At 42.6% G+C, this 21,241-nt stretch overlaps 1 protein-coding gene across 3 annotated transcripts in view; it reads right to left on the bottom strand.

Annotated features, from left to right (window-relative positions):
* Positions 1 to 2,510: 2,510 nt before the first annotated feature.
* Positions 2,511 to 21,241, bottom strand: part of WNK1 (WNK lysine deficient protein kinase 1) — a 166,821-nt gene continuing 148,090 nt past the window's right edge. For 2 of the 3 annotated variants that reach the window (XM_084809331.1, XM_084809330.1), the window contains exons 19-26: positions 18,849 to 18,935; positions 17,384 to 17,453; positions 16,676 to 16,749; positions 15,320 to 15,957; positions 13,474 to 13,676; positions 12,368 to 12,562; positions 5,591 to 5,772; positions 2,511 to 5,367 (exon numbers count right to left, since the gene is read on the bottom strand). In XM_084809331.1, coding sequence (XP_084665457.1) covers positions 5,053 to 5,367; positions 5,591 to 5,772; positions 12,368 to 12,562; positions 13,474 to 13,676; positions 15,320 to 15,957; positions 16,676 to 16,749; positions 17,384 to 17,453; positions 18,849 to 18,935 — 1,764 coding nt within the window. In that variant the 3' untranslated portion in view covers positions 2,511 to 5,052. Of the gene's footprint in view, positions 5,368 to 5,590; positions 5,773 to 8,724; positions 8,767 to 11,342; positions 11,436 to 12,367; positions 12,563 to 13,473; positions 13,677 to 15,319; positions 15,958 to 16,675; positions 16,750 to 17,383; positions 17,454 to 18,848; positions 18,936 to 21,241 lie in introns of all 3 variants that reach the window. The other variant, XM_084809333.1, reaches the window with a different exon arrangement.

Consider the following 21,241-nt stretch of genomic DNA (forward strand, 5'->3'; position numbering starts at 1 on the left):
GAGGTGATATGGTGCTCCCACTCCTACCTGCAGCCTGTTCCACAAGATAGCATTGAAGGGTTTTTTGCTGGACTCCATGGCTTTGGAGCTGTTGGGTTCCACAAGATTTTATTGTAAACCCCATGCTTTTTAACTTCAATATGAAGAGGTCAGTGTGTTTGGAATGAAATGCCATCAATATACAAATGATATACAGCTTTGTTTCTATTATCTGAGTCAGGTGAGGTCATCCACATGCTGAACCAGTGTCTAGACTTCGATGAGGGCTGGTAAACTGAAGTTGAGTCCTGACAAGGGATCCTGCAAGTAGATGTCGCATGTCTGGGAATTGGGTGTGCAACCTGTTCTAGACAGGTCTGCACTCCCCCTGAAAACAGGTCCATAGCCTGAGGGTACTCATTGATTCAGCTTTGTCACTTGAGGCCCAGGTGGGGTCAGCGTGCCTTTTACCAGCTCAGGATGGTTCAGCAGCTACAATTGTTCCGGGACAAGCGATAGCCTGGTCACAGTAGTCCATGACCTGGTGACCTCCCCACTGAATTATTGTAATGTGCTGCGCATGAGGCTGCCCTTGAAAATAACCCAGAAGCTTCAGCTAGTGCAGAATATGGCAAAATCACATTACACTGATTCTGAAGGAGCTGCACTAGCTACCTATTTTCTTTGAGCCAATTCAAGATGCTGATGCTTCCCTTTAAAGCCATAAACAGTTTGAGACGCAAATATCTGAAGGATCATCTTTCTCTGTATTAGCCTGCCTATCTCTTAAGATCTGCATGGGAGACTCTTATCCAATACACTGTGTAACAAGGGAGGGAGCCTTCTCTACTGTGGCACCCTGATGGTGGAATGCCCTCTTTTTGGAGCAGGAGTGGGCAATGTGCAGCTCCAGATGTTTAGGCCTACAACTCCCATCAGCCCTAGCCAGCATAGCCAATGGTGAGGGATAATGGGAGTTGTAGGGCAAAACATCTGGAGGGCCACAGTTGCCCACCCACTGGCACCAACATTACCATCTTTCTGGGACCGGGTCAAAACTGTTCTGTTTGCCTGAGCATTTTAAGCTGGGTTGTCCTATTGCATTTGCGGTCTTCTCAAATGCTTTAATGGTTATATTTTTGTTATTGTAGTCTGTATTTATATGATTGTAGTCATACTTATTGTATGTGATACCCGTTACGGATGAAGGGTGGTTTATAATTTCTTTTAATAAACAATTACCAAAATGTTCATGTAGACTGCTTCTGCAGAATGAATGGCCAACATTACAGCATCTCCCTGCCAAGCCCTTTTCAAATGCTGTGGCTTTGACATGGACTGCCACGGTGTGGAAGGACTTTTCAGCAGCCCATGTAACAGGCCAGTAATATTTTAACCAACCATACGTGCACTTCCCTTACAGCTTCTCTCTAAATTATGCATTAGGCTACTATTAATATTAACCAAAAGCCTTCTTTACATAACCTGGCTTCTTTGCCATTTGCTTGCTTTTCCATTACCATAGTCACAACCTTGAATAGAAACCTAAGTGCACCACAGCAATTTTCAGCTGAGGCAAGTACTGTTAAGGGACCTCATCAAAACAGAAGTCAAGCAGCAGAAGGGGGCATGCCCTGTTGTGTTTTGGAAAGCTAGCCTAAGCAAACCTATGTCGCTTTTGAAGTATCCTAGGTAATAGCCTATGAAGGGTTGAATAACTGTCTAGTGCAAAGATATTGTGCCATGAAATAAATGCTTAGGAGGAGGGCAACTTAACGTGTGTGAAGAAACATTAGAGCTTGTATCCAGTTGTATCTGTCCACTAATATGAAGGCTCTTTAAGCCAACTGATAGCTCCATGAAAGGTGTGGAAGCAACCGATTCCCCCTCCATCTCCCCAAATCTGCTCCAGAACCCTCTGGGAGGGGGCCCTTTAGAACAGAATGGGAGATGGCATGGCATAGAAGGGGAGGGGGTCTGGAGCTGAAAGGAGGAGTTTGTGAAACTGCCACCCTCCCTCTTCCATTAATGGAAGCTTACACTGGATCGAACAGCCTTCTGTGAGCAGAAAGACAACTGGATACAACCCTAGGCTTGCATCTCTGGCACATGTGCAAAATCTTTAGAAATACGTCCTGGTATATCTCTTTTGGGCTTCCCTAGTACAAGCAGGCTTGTGTATGCTGTCATTCCACAAAAGTAGAGAAAAAGTACTTAGGCTGAGAATTCCATTTCCTGATCATCTCAAGGGTCTTATTTTAAAACAACTTTTGAGCACTTATGGCTACAAAAGACATGTGTTTGAAAGTTCGTAGTCAATGCCAGCATCATTAGTTTTCTCAGAAGCCAAAGCTGTGACTAAATCTTCCAGTAATATTGTGATCATTGGTTGGAGGCACCTGCACTCTCCCCTCCAAACCTGAATGATTTGTTTGCTCTGTAGCATGATAGTAACAGGAGCTCACTGATAGTTGCTAAGCTTCAGAGCACAGAAGGAAGCAAAAGCCTATTTAAAATGAAAAACCACAGCTCAACAAAAGCAGGTTTGGTTTATTTGAATGATTTCGTTAAATATCTACAAAGAAGGTAACAAACTGCAGCGCAAAGCGCAATCATACAGGAAGCGCAATGCCTGGATTTAGTGCAAAACATACCATTAACTACGGCCAGGGAAGCCCAAGGTTTGAATTCATTTTATTTATTTTTTTACAGTGTACATTGTTAAATAATGTAAAGAAAACATCTGCAATTCAGAAACAGATATTGTGGAAAAAGGTACTCAAAGTGTAATATTAACACAAAATAATTTAACAGTTCAGTAGCATTAGTTAATTCTTCTTAGACCTCAGTTATTTCATCCACAGGAGGGAAATCAATGGTAAATAAAACCAGTACTTGCATAACTAAGTGAAAACCTGACCTCAAACATATTAAACCAAAATACCACCCTTGTGCAACACTCAGCTGACCAGTTCCTCTATCATGAAGTGGCATCTTTCATCATTACTCCTTCATACTTTCTGCACATGAACCTCAACTCACATTTTCTGTCTTCAGAGCTCTCAGCTACAGACCAGAAAGCACAGACTTTTTCATTAATTTCCTCTACAGGAAGCCTTATGCTTCCCCCACCACCACCTTTCCCATCACAATGGTGAGTTTTTCTTAAGTCTGAAAAGTTATTGAAACCCAGCCACCTGACTTCTTGCCTTTTGTGTTTCAGCCACCATGCCCAAGCCCTATCTATCTTCCTAACAAAGCCACTGTAAACTTCAACCTGAGGTGAAGGATGGAAAGAAAGACCTGTGCATATGTTTGAAGGAAGAGTGAAACAAGTACAGAAAGAACAAACTCCCTGGTAACCTTAGAGGAATTGGGGGGGGAGACATATTTTCCTAGTATACAAACTTCCAGACCAGCAGTAAAACTGCCTCCAAATACAAAGCAGAAGTACTTTGACCCTTCACAGCCTGCTGCAGCAATATAAAGTAATACTAGTTGGTTGCAGTATTTAATTTGAACAGGGAATCAGTATTTTAAGTTAGAAAGAAGGCGAGTGGAAAGTAGGAGATACAGTACACCTACTAGAAGGCAACACAGTTAGTTACAGTCCTGGTACCAGTTTTTAAGTCCTCTAGACATAGAATGAAAACAGGTTATTCTTTGAAGCTGGCTGTTTCAAGTGTATCCATCCCTGGCAATGGATGGTGCAGCAGGGTAAGCTACTGCTGGCCTTTCTGGATGGAATGAAGGGGGGAGCAAATCCCAGCAGACACTCTTCCCTCCCCAGAGTGATAGCTCCTACCCCTTAGCATGCACTGCCCTTACCAAAAACCTTTATAGCTTTAAAGTCAAATCATCCATGGGAGCTACCCTTTCAAAGACACCTTTTTCTCACTATTTCCTCTGTTCTCATTCAGCCCAGTTTTTCTCTGATTGGGGTATTTCAGCAGCCCTGCATTCATCTCTCATTGCTGCCGTTTCCCCCACCATTCTGTACCTTTATTCTTTCAACATACAGCTGCAGTAGCTCCCCCTCCAACACCTACTCTAGACACTATTACAGTATAAACATCCAATGTGTTAAGCCTTTGGTATTCCAGTGACTATGTCCAAATAACCTCCCTCTCCCCCATCTTTCTCTCTTCCTGTCTAAAGTCTGCTGGGAAGGTGATGCTAACTGCAGAAGCAATAAAAGTCCAAGGCACTAAAATATCCAGCAAGCATACTGGGAGAACAGACAAGTATTCAAGTACATTAAATTTATACAATTATACATTCACATTTATCTAATACAATGAAAATAAAAAGGAAAAAAGTTAAAGTGTCTCCAATAAGTATCAGGATATAGCTAGCTTTTTTCCCATTTTTTTCCTTTTTAACTGTTTAACCCTCTATACTCCACTCATTTTTTTTTAAACTACTGTTGTCCAACAACATTTATATATCACAGTGTTTCCACATCAAAACTGATGGTAAGTACATGTCCGCAGGGAACTTTAATTTTTTTTCTAAACAATTTAAATTGCTCTAATGCTGCAGTCAAAGCTGTTAATATCTTTTACTTAAAGCAGTAATGACCTATCTCAAAGCATGGGCTGTTCTGCAAGTCCACCTATGTGCCTCATCAGTTCAGGAACTTCGGTGTGATGGTTTGAAGAAAGAGACAAGATGGAAAAATAGACCACTTTCCCCCTAGGCCCAGTTCCTCAGAGCAAGACGAACAGCATACTAAAGACTCATGCTAGAACTAACAACTCTCCCAGCTCAACACATGTGGATTCAGCCTCTTAAGCCAAGTGAATTGGCTTGCATGATGACTTCCATCTTCGCACACTTTGCCATACATAAGAATGAGAAGAAGCATGTCCCATCATGGAAGATCCCGATCACCTTTCTCTCCCCATGTTCAGAATGGGGGGCTTTTCTTACTGAGAGCAGAGAGCAATGGTTAGAGGGGGAAATTCATCCCCTTTGGGCACTAGTAGCCAGTTCATTGCAGCCTAGTCATTGATTCAGGGCCCCATCTCCCCCCCGCCCCCCAGGTCTACCCAGCAGTGTGTCTGGGTCTCATTAAGTGGTCCGCAGGTTAGAACCAGGGGGGTTGCTGATAGATTTCTGCAAGTTGCTGATGTTGAAGCTTTGCAATGAGGCAGCTCCTACAGGCTGGAATTGGCCTAAAGGCTGTTGTGTTGGACCACCTGTCCCGCTCCAGGGAGCAACAAAGGGCACTGTTGGGAAACCGTACGGTTGAGGGGGGCACATGGCCTTTGTGAAGTGACCTAGGGAGGTAGCTGATGCTGCAGAGATGGGTGTAGCACCAAGGGAGGATGTCATCGAGATGCAGAGCTGGCTTGGTGCAGAGAACTTCCTTGCCATTCCTGGGCCCTAAAATAAAACCCAACCCAAGAACAAGTTATTTGAGAGTTGCTAAACAAATTATCCCATTCATACCCATTAAAACAGTAACTAGTACTATTCAATTAGCCTTTTCCGTCATATATGTGGCAGATCCTTCCATTAATAAGTTACAATGCCTCATCCTGTAGCTAGATATGACACCAAAAGGCAGCCAATACTCTTGTAGTATCAACACAGAACAAGAACTTACCTCATAATTCCCATGCCCCTTTCCTCCTTTTTTGCCGGAGAGGTTCATAGCATCACGAGCCCAGTTGTCCACTAGCTTGTGCAGGTCATCAGTAAAGGTCCCTTTTCGGCTAGAGGCAGGAGGCTGAGACTGAGGTGCCTGGCTGTTAGCTGTACCCCCAACAGTGTTTGTACTGCTGGTCCCTAGAAAAGCAAAGCAACAGCAGTTATTTAAACCTGATTGGATTATAGTTTCCTGAAGGCCATCAAAACTACAGCTACAATGGAAAATAGGAGAGAGCAAGAATTTAAAAAGCCATGCATATATATTCTACAATTCAGCACTAGGACATAATGAAAAGGAAGGGTTTTAGGGCTCAGCTAGCAATTTCTCTGCTATTAGGTTAATTATGTAATTGTGTGCTGTTTTCCAGATCAGTGGGTGGTCTGCAAAGTTGCCATTTTCCTCTGGAGAGTGAATTAGCTTTTGGTATTAATGACAGACCCATGATGAATAGTTTCCTTTACACTATCAACAGGCACCTATTATAGTGAGTTAATGCCACTGCCAACTCTGCCCCCTCAACGGAGTGGCAGGGAGCAGTGCGCTTGGCATGAACAGATGGCTTGTTCTGCAGATGGAGAGTATGAAGCCCCAGGGACTCATGACTGGAAAAGAACATTTGTACTACTGGTAGCAACCCTTCAGTGAAGATGGATCAAGAACCTGCTGGCTTAATGTCCAAACACAAGAATGCCAAAGGCACATGGCTAACAATTTCTCATGCTTCAGCGCAGATGGCGGCTGCCAGGGAAGCCTGCACATCCGGCTCCTAGGATTTCATACCACAAAATGCTCTCAATATATCTGAAAGAGAAACACAAAGAGCCATTTCCATTCAAAATATGGCACTTGGTAGAATAAGATAATAAGAATGAAGGAAAGCCCAATATATCCATGTTTCTGCTCTGGTGGCCATTCAGTGGCAAATCTGTAGTGGAATGGTATGGAAGAGAGATTTTGCTTGTCCACAATGGTTATTCAGAAATCAGCCATCAAAATGCAACAGTTTCTCATATGTGCTATGAAACAACCACCATGACCACCAAGATAGGACGCTATCCCCAATTTACAGAAAAGGAACTGAAGCCAACGTGGCCATTGTGTTGTCCAAGACTACACAGAAAGCCCAGTCTGAGAATCTAAAGTTCATGTATTTTACTGATCAAGAATAAAAGCTTCCCTTTTCAATACAAGGGGGGACAGTGTGTGTGTGTGTATGTACAACTCAACACAAAACAGCTTAGGAGACACCAATAGACTAGATATCACATCAGTTCCACCTAACTTGCTCCCAAGACTTGCACTGAAATACTGGAATCAAAGTTTTATTATTTTTTGTTTTGAAGAAAGCCAGGAAGGCACGAAGAGTCTCCACTGCACAAGACTAAATTTGTAAGCTCTGGTAATCTGTTCCTACTGCTTAGGAACTTGTAATTATAAGCAAAGTCAGTCACAGGTACTAGCAACTGAACTTTGGACCCCTGCTTATGAGGAATAAAACTGGCCTCCCTGAATCCAGGCCAGATTAGACATGAATACAAAACATCTTTATTGGTGACAGCAACTGAGCAAGGTGCTATTGCACTGTGAAATACAAACAAAGCAGGTAACACTAACTAAAGTGGTGAAAGAGGCAGCCCTCTTCCCAAACTGTACTGAGTAGGCAGAAGTGGTGCTCAGTTGCATGCATGGAGAAAAGATCTCTGCCCAGGTGAGGGAAAGGAATGAAGAGTGAAATACTAATAAGACCATAATTATATAACATGCATAGGAAACTATCTCTGATACAAAAAAAAATACAGCCATGTGGTGAGAGGAACTGGAACACTGATATACACCTATTGATAAAGGTACAGCCAGGATAATAACCAGTACAGATAATAGGTTATAGTGACATGGAGGGATGGGATGGAGGGGGACTCTTGACACAAGATACCAATAAATGTAACAGTGCATTCTGTGGTCAACAGTTTCATGCAGGGACTAGCACATATCCTTCAGCCCCTTCCTGATGGCCAGAATCTCCACTCTTGTTACTAAGTACAGTGCCCAGAGAATGAGTAAAAATAAAAAAGCCCAGATACTAGGCCAGCCTTCCCCATGGCCATGGTGGCTGAGAATGCTGGAAATTGTAGTCCCAATGCATCAGGAGGGCACCAGACTGGAGAAGGATGGCCTAGGCTAACTGGCAAACATGAGGGGAGACAAAACCTATCGTGTGAGATCATGTCTGGTAGCATTTGAGTTTTTCTTTTACAAGCTGTTCATAATGCACCAGGGTCTCTCTAACACAATAAGATAAGAGAGATTGCAATATTAAAAATATGAGCTTTATTGGAAAGCCTCTATCTCTGATCTGCTAAGAATTCTCAGATATTCAATCTACTGAACTAGCCATCAAGAAGAGTCTGACAAGCACTTAGATTGGACACAATGGAAAACAACCTCCCTCCAATCTTGCTCAGTCACAGCAAACGATACAGCATCTTATTTTGGCTCTTTATATCACTTAATAAAAGCAGAGGCTTCTCCCTTGGTCTGTGGGCCACATCATAGCATTCAAGCTCTTGAGCTCCCCTCCCCTTTAACCCTGCCAATCCGCTTCACTCTATGTACTGCCTCTTCATCAATAACAGTTCTCCTCATGTTGCAGGCACACTCTGAGGACATTTGGGTGCTTGTCCTTCCCCTTTAAGACACAGCAGCTCTCTCTGCAATTGGATCAGTGCTTAGGCAAACCTCTTTCAACATGGTCTTTGCAAGCAAATGGGAGATTTTGCCTTCCAGTCCAAGATGCTGCATGTTACTGGTGCTAATATACACTTCAGCATCATTACTCATCAGCGAGGAGTACACAGACTGGCTGATGGTCAAAGCAAATGCCTTTCCACAAAGGAACAGCTGTCATGAGGCGGCCAGGTCTGATGCCACATTAGTGCAGAAACACACATTAGGAGGGACAGAGACACACAAGAGACAGATGCTGTGCTCAAGACAGATTCAGGGAGGTTAAGCTTCAGGGATCAGAGGAAAACTCAAAACACAGCAGCTTGGCAATCAGAATTCAGAAGTAACCAAAAGGCAATAATTACTACAGAGCTGGTTGCAAGGGCAGACTTTTTTCACCATCTTCCCTGAAGCACAAAGAGAAAGCAATTTGTTAAACAGAAACAGTGAGAAACATTTAGTGTCAAGAAAACAGCACAAAAAGCCTGGTGAGGAAGAGGGGAGAACATAACAGTGCGCTGTCCCTTGGTGACACTGTTTTTAACTCTTTTGGGAGCTCTTCTAGCAAGAAACACAATGGCAGCATCCAACTGGAGGAAGTACATCAATATTCACATTTAGATACACTGCTGACTGCAATTTCACAAGTGTATTAGGACTGCAGTCTAATCATTTAACTCAACCTTAGATTCTGACCAGGCAAACAAACCAGTTCGGGTTAGTCTCTCAAACCCTTCAGGTTCTCTTTCTGATTCGAGAAACTGAAGTTCTAGCCAAGTTTGAATTGAAAGTCAAACCAAACCTGAACTGACACTGGATTAAGTCTTTAATTTCCCTCTACTGGTCTGACTTTTGTTTTTGACTGCAAAAGGAAAGACAAAAGATCTCCAAAGGCTACCTTGCTTTTTTGAGATATGTTAATAGAGTATGTTATAATGGTTGGATGATTAAGTTCTTCAAAGCATTGCTCTTTTCTAGAATGTCAGTGCCACCAGAGGAAAGAACATTCCTGTTGAACCTCTTCCACTTTGTCTCCAAGTGTACAGAGAAAACCGTATTTTATTGAGCCCAGCCTCCTAACGTCTAACAAGGACCTTCCCCCATCCCAGAGTCTATGACAGAAGGGCAGGTCAAAGTTGAGGAAAACAAAAAACCTGTAAATAAACTGAGCATCAAGCCAAGCCGTGCTTCCACAATCATTGCTTCCTTTTACAGGACAGCTGCAATAAACTGAGGTACAAAGCTGAAGGCATTCCTTTTGCCATTATCTCTATGCCCTACAATCCAGTTTCTATGTCTTCCCATCATAGCTCTTAGCCCACAAAGGGTACTTCTCACCATATCATGAAGGGTACTTCTCACCATATCATCACCACACACAAAAACTAGAGCAAGTGTGCAGTGGGAATTCGCCACATACTTGCTATTTATTCATTATTCTCCAAGGTAAAGAGAAGGACTTGTTTGTTCTCTATGATTTATCTTTTATTTCAATTGAATATTCTCCCAGAGCTAGTTCTTGGTCCTGGCTAAATCACCATTCTTTGCAGAGCCTTCTATCTGTCCCTTAAACTACCTGCTTTAAGAAAACCTTGCTGTTAAGAAGCCAGAGATGGGGAGAAGAACTGTGTGTTCTTCTGTGATTTTATTTTATTATGATTTGATAGTTTTTATAATCGTTGCTAGCCGCCTTGTAGATCCATATGGATCAAAAGGCAAGATGTAAATATTTTAATACATGAAAATACATGAAAATCATCATAGTAATCATAATAAAAATAGTTGCCCCAAACAGCTGAAAACCAAGTCCAATGAAGTCAAAGTAGTGCTGCAAAGTTCAGCTCCTAAAAGGTGATTTCTTCTAACTCCCTAATCATCTCATTATTGCCATTGCAGCTGTCCTTGTAGAAGGCCCTCTTGGAAACTGATGTTTTGTTTACTGACTTCAGACACAGAAGAATCCCTGGCCTGGCTGAGCTGCTGCTCAGTGCATATGGACAGATGCTCCTCATAAGTAGCACGTCCAAGGATCCTGCCTATACTGCAAGTCTGGAAGGAAGACTGCAGCATCAATATGTCATTCAGAAGAGTACATGAAATTTGGCATACAAATGTAAAACCCACCCATCCATTCTCACATATTTCATGGTCCTGCCTAGTTCAGCAGAGTTTGGAGGCAGACCCTATTAACTCTGTATTTTTGTACAGATGTTTTCCTATACTAGTAATTAAAAAAAGGGGATGGGCACACAAGAAAAGCTGGTTATTTCCCCCAAAGGGCTTTAACAAATAAGGTACAATGCACATGACCCCTAGAGAACAGGAATTAGCCACACACCTTTCTGAGCTGACTGTCATCTTGATTTGAAGCACTTCAACAGAAAAGCAATTGTCCAAGTGTTCCATCATGAACACTACTACCACAGCACATACATCTCTCAACCTTGCCAAATTGCTGTTGCATTCAGGTTGAAGCAATTAAACAGTCACTGCCATATAAATACTTGAACTCAAGCTGACAAAAATCAGCCCTGACAGGTAAACAGCTGGCCATGCCCTTCAGACTTGTGTGAATTGACCCCAAGTCTGCAGCACAGCCTTCAAGTTAACCACTAGGAAAGGACCAAACATCTGCATGCCTGTCATTACGGTCCCTGGGTAATCATTCCCTGCCATTCCTACCGTACTTCCCATGGGAAAGCCGATACAACTGAGGCAAGGCATCACAAGAACATCTTGCTACTTCAAGCTTCATTTAAAACATGAAGTACACAGCTGCCGCCACCAGAGCCTTTTGGCTGAGCAGCAGGATAACTATTTTAGAAGACTGGTTTAGAAGTATTGCAAGCGATACTTAAGAGCAACTCAGCCAAGCCCTGGGGTTGGAGAGATACAAGGAGGCAGATGTGAATGGACGGCATGTGACAACAGATCCAAGTTGCAGAAAACAAAAAGACGAGGAAGGAGTAAAGGTGTTACACACAAAGAGCCAAGCAGGGCGTACTCAGAAATCGGGTCCTCCTGCCACCAGGCTTGAATGTCACCCGCTCAGATGCACAGTTAAACTTCACACAGCCTGTGATAAAACAAAAACAAAAAGGGGGAAGAACAAGGAGAAGAGAAAAGACAGAACACAACTACACGATGTTAGAAAATTCTAGGCTGGAGTGGTGAAATGCACTAGCAAGACACGAGAGAAAGAGCCTCAACTGATAGAGGGACATCTGCAAGACACAGGGAGCCATGTCTTGTCTCTGCTCCCCAACGCCTCCGGCAACCCCAAAATATCATGTCTGTTCCCTACAACAGAACAGAGCTTTTCTCCAATAGGTAATCCAGCAGGAACAAGGTTGCATGCCACAAGCAATATAAATCGTAGCAAAGGCACACACTGACATCATACACTGCACAACTTGAAAAACACATGAGGTATAGGTTAGTAGGGCCCCTATGGTTAAAGAGAGGAACGAGCACAGACTCCTTTCTCTCTAGCAAGGTGGCTTGGAAGAACAGTAATATGAGTTGCCATATTCTATTCTTTTCTTTACCCATCTCCTTGTCTTAAATTCACACACTGCAACTTTGCAAAGACAATTATTTGATTTAAAAAATTCAGTGTAGAAAAATAGAGAACAAGTACATTAAGGAATGGATCTATTCTCAGAGTGCAATGTGCAAATTCAAGGAGGCCTCAAATGTAAAGCACGGAGTTGTCCACAGAACATACATTCTTAACCTGTTATAAGTAAGGTGGACAAGTCCCCACTTATCTAGGGTAAGCATATTCTTGCAGTATCTGCCTTAAGCTTTCCCCCTCCATCATCTCCTTACTGAAGCTGCAGAACATTGGAACCTTCACTATCATATCCTTAATCTTCACTTGCCAGTGGGCCAGGCCTCTCAGGCTCATCCTATGAAGGAGATAATCTGAATGAAGCAGGGCATTTAATCCCCCACCTCAATCCCCAGTTGGAGTCTGTCTCCTTGATGCTAATCTACGATATTTACCTTGGCCCGGCGCAGAAAGGCTTGGTATGGAAATGGCACCATCACTAGTAAAGGCAGAGTAGAGGTTCTCACTAGAAGGAGATGGTTTCAGGGGCTGTAACAGATGGTTCTGTCCTGTTTCTGGGACACTGCCAGGAGGGTGGAGGGTCTGCTGTTGGGGCAAGACCGAAGGTGCACTCTGAGCAGACAGATTGCCTGTGGGAGGTGTGGGGGGAGAAGCAAATCATTAGGACACTGGCAACTTGATGGGTAGTTTTCCCATCCCAGAGGAGACTCATGGTATTCATATTTCGCAATGTGAAGCATAATGTCTGCTGGCACATACAGGGAAGGTTTACCTATTAAACTGGACTGAAACCATCAAGAGTAAAAACCAGTGGAATAAACATCAAGGGTGAGAAAAGCAACTGAAAAATGAACACAGGACAAAAAGCAAAAGCTTTCACAGAATCGCTATACCCCTGTTTATGCCTAAGACCAGGAAGAATATTCAGACAAAGAGGCTATAGGTACACATTAAGACTAAGTTTATACCTGTTTCTATCCTGTAAGGTAAGAGAGGACTATTTATTTACATATTAATATCCCACCTTTAAAATATAATATTTTTGCAAGGTGGCTAACAGCACAGTAGTTACATGTCTTCACTGCACATACCCTACAGAAATACGTTGCAGTAAGTTATGTTTTGCCCTGTGTCACCTCTTGAATTATGATCTAAAAATATGAAGCACAAAGTGAAACTCCTAGAGGTACAACTTAAGCATTATGTAAGCACCAAATGGGTGTAGTTGGAATTGGACCAGGAATACCTGGATTTAAATCCCCAACCAGCAACTTGCTTTCAGTTTAACCTACATCACAGAAAATAGGAGGAAGGAACCAAGTACACTTCTGAGCTACTTCAGGAAAACAGGATAAAAATCAAATTCAGTGGCAGCCTGCAAGACGATGAACCTTTTCAGAAACCAAAGTAGAACCCCAGGAGTTTTCACCATAGCAAACCAAGTCCACGTTAGGCAGCCTGCTGGAAAAAAACAAACCATGACACACTAATGAGCCAACTGCCCTTGGCCATTTCTACTACAATCTTTAAGGTGCCTTACCCAAAATCTGAGGGCTCTTATTACCCTGGGAGCTGCTGCGGCTGGATCTGCTACTTTTTCCTTTTGTAGGTCTTCTCCGCCTCCCTGATAGAGGAGCAGCAGGAGGGATGATTACTGCTGGAGGCACCTTGCCCAGTTTTGTGTAAAGTTGTTCAATCTCCAACTTTTGGCGACTTTGAAGCTCTTGGATCTCTTTAAGGTGCCTAAAGAGCACAAAGACGGTATGTCATTACTTCCTCTCACAACACAAGATCTCTCCAAATTTGAATGGGTGAGAAGTGAATTCAAATTAGAGACTATTTGTTTTGGCATTATGGTATATAAATGGAACCTGAAACAGAATGTTACAATGTATTCCCATCCTGTAAGAAGAGCATTCCTGTTCAGGGCTTTAAACAGCCCAGAACAGTAGTCTTGTAGTGTTCAGATGAGGGGGGGACAGATTGGAAAAGATAAAGGAAATGAAGAACTTTATAGCTATATATAAAGGGGAGAGGGGAAGAGAATGCAGTTCTGGAGAGTGCAAAAATATCCTTTGGGGTGGGGTGGTTCCTTAATCAAACATCATGCATCTCCTCAATTTATCCCTGGTCACAATCACTATAAACTATGATGGGCTTGAGCAGGTAAATTCCCTCTCTTCCTCTACCCTCCATTTCTTCATTCTCCCTACCAGCCACCCTAACTGTTCTTAACCATACTTAATTGATAGTCACCATCTGCTTGACCTCTGGTTTCTTTAGCCTCTTTTTGTCTCCTGACTCAACTGTCATTAGATTCTGATGCCTTCTACAACAGGTCTGGGCAACTGCAGGAGGCCTAGGGGCCATCCCCCCGCCCCCCCCCCACATTTCGCTGCCACCAAATTCAGCAGTGCGGCGGGGGAAGGGTAGGAGCCGCATGTGGCCCACGGCTCACATATTACTCACCCCTGTTCTAGAAGCTCACAGGTTCTTGCCATGCAGGTTTAGGTTTAATTCTTTTAAACATGCCTAGGGAGTCCCCCAAGTATGTAATAACCAATACTGGCCCTCTTTTCCTTCTAAACTAATAGGCATTCAACCCCTGAATTTGCTATTAGCAGTTATTTCAGTAGCGTAACAGTTCCATACGTTTAGTCCATACAGAAAACACTGAAGAACTAGAGTGTCATTCACCCTTTTAGCGGAGCAGGTAAGACTGGGCTGTGACCCAGATGTCCCCAGTTCAAGTCTTGCCTCCCCCATGAACTAACTGGAGTGACCTTAGGTGAGCTACCTCGGCCTCTGCTTCCCAACTGTAATGAAGGGCTAAACAAGAACATCATGGTGTCTCTTCGTTGGCTTTTCGGTACCAGGCAAAGACCTTCCTTTTCTCTCAGGTTTTTAAATTTTTAACCTGCTATATGCTTTTGTCTGCCCAGTTGTTTTTAGAATTTTTTCTATCGCCATGGATGTTTTAGGTATTTTATTACTTGTTGCCTTTGATGTTTTTGGTCCCTGCTATTGAAAACAGTATTTTTCTGCTGTATTTAATTTTGATGGTATTTTATTTAGGTTTAACTATTTTATACTGTGCGCGCGTGTGTGTGTGTATACACACCCACGTCCATACACACGATAGACAGATACTGTGTATGTGTACATCACTTTGGCTATAGGGCAATTAAGTTAAACAAATAAACAAGCTGCATCTAGAAAAACAGGCAAGATCTTGTATACCTCACTGCAAAATTCCCTGCAAGTTTGCAGGCACCCTAACAAAGACTGTACAGAATGATTTTTAGTTAAATGAAGGAAAGCTTTCAGGTAAGCAATATTTCTTCTCATATGCTCCCATAAACAAATCTAAAAAACCCAAATCTTACTTCTCTCGCAATTGGCGCAGCTCACATTTCAAGTCTTCATCTTCAATTTCTGACTCATTATCACTGCTCATGTAGGAAGAGTTGAATGAGTTGCTAAGGCTCTGGACCGGAAGACTGATCTTTGACCCAGGTGGATGGAGAGAGTCTGGACTCCCAGAGCCATCATCCAACTCCTTCGCTGCACCCCTCAGGAAGGCAGCTTCCAGCTCAGATGATGGCCCATTCAGATGCAGAGAAGGCCTTCTCTCCACAAAGTCCGATTTAGAAGTGGTGCGTGGAGAAGAAACTTGCTCAGAGCCCATGGACAGAGGGACTATTGGGGGGACCTCTTTTTCCATACAGGACACATCATCTTGAGTTCTAGACACAGAAAAACGACCCACTTGGTCTGTTGTCGTCGTCACTTGGAAACGCCCAACCTTGGTTGGCTGCAACTGACTGGTGGACGTGTGTGTGAAAACTCCATCCGCTACATCTGCTGAGGTAACAGCAATGGCCTCAGCTGTCCCACTGGAGGTTGGCTTTACTACAGTACTCTCTGGGCTGCTACTAGACAAAGATGAGGACTCTGAGGTGGTTGTGTCAAAGTGCTTGGGTTTAATTCCACTCTCTTTCTGATCATCCACTGCCACTGACACCTAGATACAATGGAGACGTTATTAGTTTATTCACCTAAAAATATATACACATGCTTGCTCTCCCTCTCTCTCTCTCTCTCTCTCTCTCACACACACACACACACACAATCAGTGTGCATGGCACCTTATAGAGTATGAGAGGAGAGATACCTGTCCTAAGGAGCTATCTATCTAAAATTTGACACAGAGGAAGCAACAGAGGAAGTGAGGGGAGGTGGAAGCAGGGGTAAAACAGGGAAGCACTATGCAGTTGTTGCCATCACACATGCTTAGGATTTGGTACAGGCTGAGTTACAGTACAGACCGGGATTGCAGTGGTTGTGCCAAAGACTTCACGGAAAGGGCTGGGGTGATTTTTAAGCAGTGTTCTCTCTCCAGTCAAATACATACCTAGAGAAGAAGCCATTGATTACATTGGACCATTTGTTGCTGCTAAATACCATAATAAAAATGAAAATAGCCAATAGCTGAGTGGTCCAATGGTTTTGATTTCTCCTGTTTTATAAACCTGATGGGCATCTTTTAAGAATGTCTGTAATGTTTAGACAGTAGAGTTCTGAGATATTGCTGCCCCAGATCAGCCACGATAACTAGATACAGTATTTGCTCAACCTCAGTTCCCCCACCCCCACCCTACCTATAAAGTGATTAATCAAAACCACGGGGTGGCTGTAAAGATCGGCATGACAAACAGTGTAAAAGAACTCTGCTAAAATACCTGAAAACGGCCCATCTTAAGGACTGCAGCTCCTGAGGTGGTAGTTGTGGCACAACTTTCTGCATCCTGAGAATCTGAAACAGGAAGTGAAGATGAACTGATGCAAGTTCTTTGTCCTGCTACGTTTGGGAACAGAATTCTCTTGAGAAGAGCCATGTCAAATATCTGAGTTCCTAACATACTCTACAAAAAGGCATGTAGTATTTAGTTCACTCATTCCAGCAACTCAACTTTGTATGTCCAGTACATCATACTGGACATAACAAAAGCATGACACAATTCTGTGCTCATTCTTGTGTGGCCCTTAAAAGCTTAGTATATCCAAGGGAAACCTGAAAATATTGTTAGGTCATTAAGCCATTATAGAACTATTAGAAGAGGCATGTAAGGTGTTGTTACAAGTGTGAGAAAACACCTTCAAACCAAACTGCAATGGGAAAATGACATGTGCTATGCCTGCTTGAGCACAGCACTATCAAAACTTAAAGAGCAATGGATCAACTTGTTACCCCAAAATGCTACTAAACACAAACACATTATACTGAAAAAGAATGCATTTCTACAGGCCATTTCTGGTGAACACAGAGAAGTCCATCATCTGCCCTTTAACCGTGGCATGAACAGAATGCATGAACATAATTCCAGTTTTAACACTAGCAGACAGCAAGTTTTCCCTTTCAGCAATTGTTCATTTCAATAGATTCTTACCAGTATTTGTTGGCTGTTCTGGTGGAGACACCATTCCAGTAACTGTTGTAGAAGTCACAGATGGCAGAGGCTATGAAAATAAAACAAAAGTTATTTCATCATCGACATAGCCTATCCTTTTTTCTTTCGTTAATTCAGGACAATAATTTGCCTGTGACTATTCACAGAGTCTCAACCATTCTCTTAAGCCTCAGATACCAAAGCAAAGCACAGAAGAGTATCAAATGTAGCAAATCAAGTCCACTCACTTAGCAGCCTACCTAATTCTAATACTGACATATATAAGAACATCGCATTCCAAAGGACTCTGCCTCACAGCTTTTTCTCACAGCTTTTTCTTAAAGTTGAAAAAAAAGCTGCTTTGTTGTTGTTTATACAGGCCTTACATTCCGCAGAACACAAAATGACTTCCATACGACTACAGCATCTCTGTCGCCTGTTGCACAGATGGCAGACAGGCAGCCTTCACCCCAAAAGCTCTACTAAGGGCACAATCTGATGCCAGCTTAGACAGTAAAAAGCCATACTACTCCCAGCATGTCCAAGCCAGCATGGTGGCTGGGGAATGCTTGGATCTGTAGGACTTTTTTCTGTCTAAAAAGGCATAGGATTGCACCCTAAATCTATTAAGAATTGAAGAGCTTTTTCTAAACACTACAATTGATTTGTAGCAACAGATCCTAAAACCCCCCCACAAATAACCTTCCACTTTAACTTACCAAGTTCACAGAACATTTCTCACAAAACGTTCCCTGCTTTTGAAGCTTCAAAACAAAGGCTACAGAATTTAGCACATGTGTTAGAAGGGTATGTCCAAGCCTTAGGTCTACAGGTACAAGAGAGGATGCAAAGGCTTTTGCATGTGCAAACGGAGCCAGGGGACCAAGTATGTGATGCCAATTTTATACCCTGTCTTTTCATTTTAAAACACTCAATGCAGCTTACAACCATAATTAAAATACTACAAATAAACAATATAAAAGAAGAAATAAACCAAGGGCACCTAAGTTTAACGTCCACTTCTATTATGTGCCTGGAGCCCCCATGCACCAGAGTTTGTGAAAGCCTTTCTCTAAGCAGGGAGTTCAATTTTTTTTATTTGCCCACATACAGAGGTTGCTTATGCTCCAGAGCAGCCTTCCCCACCCTGGTGCCTTCCAGATGTTTAGGACCACAATTTCCAGCATTCCTGACCATTAACCATGCTGGCTGCGGCTGATGCAAGTTGAAGTCCAAAACATCTGGAGAGCACTCGGCTGGGAAAGGCTGCTTCAGGATTGTGAGGTGAGATGGTGAGAACCAACAAGCCTGACCGCTTCCTGCCCCCGGGAAGGAAACTTGCAAGTTCTGAACTCTTTGTAGAAGTCTTCCTTCTGCCCTGGGCTGCTGTCACATGTTGATGGTACTAGCCCACATGCAGGTGCGTAGTTTGAGCTTTTCAGTCAGTGGTTCAGCAAAAACTTACACAGGCAGGAGATGATGTTGTTGGGACCGTCTCTGGACTCAGAGCTCTTCTTAACTGAGCATCCAGGTCTTCCAGAGGTTGCTGAGACTGCAACAAGGAGGAATAATTAGCTGTTGCTTCTTAAAGCCTTCCTCAACACTTGACAACTTTAAAATAGTGAGATAAGAGATTTCTGAGGCGATATCAGAAATCCAGAGACAAAGCAGAAGACTATAGTACCCATTCCTTTTCAATCCTAGGAAGTTCATGAGACTGACTTTACCAATGGTTAATGTAATTTACAACAACAGGTTCTTTTGTTTTTTAAACTGCTAGAAGGGAGCCTAGAACTAAGCAGTTGTGCATTCTTAAGGCATGCCTGTCCACATCAACTTAAGGCACAAACACACTGAACCTCCTTCAGAATAGTTCTGTATGTGGCACCTTATGGACTCTTTTATAGTGACATGAACTTTACTTCAGATGTATAATGCAAAGTGAAAAGCAGGCTGATGTTTACATGGTATATACCGAGGCTGAGTACACCAAAAGTTTGGAGAAAGGTTATTTCTGTTTTCAACAGCTGAATGATGAGAAATGAGTAGGTGGAGGAACAAAATATTCAAACATTATATTCTGAAGATTACTAGCAAGTCAAGATGGGAGCCTGAAGAGGCAGCCTCTAATTCAATCCACTTACATCAATATTAATAAGTTACCCAAGGCAGATTCCCTTGAAATACAAATCTCTGAAATTTCACTGTTACATTAGGAATGCACTAGTAGTTAGTAAAACTACTAGTACATTCCTATCCAATGTAGCACTATACTAGTAGTTAGTAAAACTACTAGTAGTAAAACTACCAACATCAAACCCTTGAACTATTCAGGGGGCTATTAAGGTGCCAGATATCCTCAATACTACTTCGTACTGAGATGGCATATATTTGCCAACCTACGTCATATTTTCCATACCACTATTTACAAAACTTTCTATTGCATAGTTCACTTCTGTGCAGTAGGTGCATACTGAATGCCACTTGGCCACACAATGACCTGGTTCATACAGCACAACCAACAATGGGTAAAACAACCCACAGTTAGTAGGGGATGCACAGGAGCAAGGGAGTGCACTGCCTTCCACCCACTCACCGCTTCCACTTCATTTCCACTTTTGTAAACAGTGCAGGAACTGGTCATGATATGCAAACATGGAACTCTGGGTTGTTAAAGGGGAAACAACCCAGAGTTTTAACCCAACAACAAACCATGGGTTGAAACTCTGAGTTGTTTCCCCCTCAACAATCCAGAGTTCCCGGTTCATACATCACAACAAACAGCCAAGGAAGAGGGGATTCCTGGATTATTTACAAAAGCAGAAATGAAATGGAAGCAGTGAGCAGGTGGGAGGCAGTGCGCTTGCTTGTGACAACCCATGGGTTGTTGTTGTTATGTGTGAACCGGGTCAGTGAATCACATGACCAACATACAAGCCACTTACAACCACATCCACTCAGCCCATGTCTTGGCACATCAATTTGTTAAGGTAAATTGGCCCTTATTCTCCACTGGCAAAGGCAGTGGTTATATCAACTCTTGCTACATAGCACCCAATCTAGAAAAAGAGGCATCCATTTCATATGCATTCATTCAGTTCCATCCATCTGCTTCAGACACTAGGAAACCCCTCCATGGATTGTTTCATTCCCAGGGGACAAGACTCTGATAATGCATAACCCAACTTAATTGTACACACTGCATATTCCACACTCGTTGATTTGAAATGGAAGCAGAGAATCTGCTACCATGCATGCAATACCACATCCTAAGAATATTAGACTAATATTTTTGAGGAGTTACTTTCCATTATGTTTGCAGGACAAAGCCTGGAAATAGCTTTCCAGATCAGTAGGCAGCTCTGAAACCCATCAGCTGTCATTTTGGAAACTAGGTATTATCTTTACCCTAGCTGTGTCTCATGTTTTGTACAGCATCTGAAGCATTATGTTATAAAGGAGTAGAATTGGAATCAGAAAAAGATAGGCGTAAGTAAAAGTATACAAATATACCTTCAATGTGTACAATTTATTCAGAGTTCGACCCAGCCATGACTATAGTATAGTGATATTGATGCTCAGTGATTCTCAACAAGCCAGCATGGATAGTATTCAAGCTTTGGCTTAAAAGGTACATCTCTGATATAACATGAAGCGATTGATGAAGCAGCCAAAATTAATTTAAAATATCTGAAGATGTTTGCATGTTGACTTTATTGTACTTGCATGTGTTTGATACCTCATGAATTTATCTTAATACAAAGCTAAGAGAGATGTTTTAATAGGTTCTGCCAGCCCTCTTCCTCATGCCTAATATACAGTTACCTTTGACACATCTTAGCCTACACAGGCTTTGGT

This window comes from Heloderma suspectum, chromosome 7, assembly GCF_057233095.1.
Source record: "Heloderma suspectum isolate Gila_16-S chromosome 7, 16-S_ref, whole genome shotgun sequence".
NCBI lineage: Eukaryota > Metazoa > Chordata > Lepidosauria > Squamata > Helodermatidae > Heloderma > Heloderma suspectum.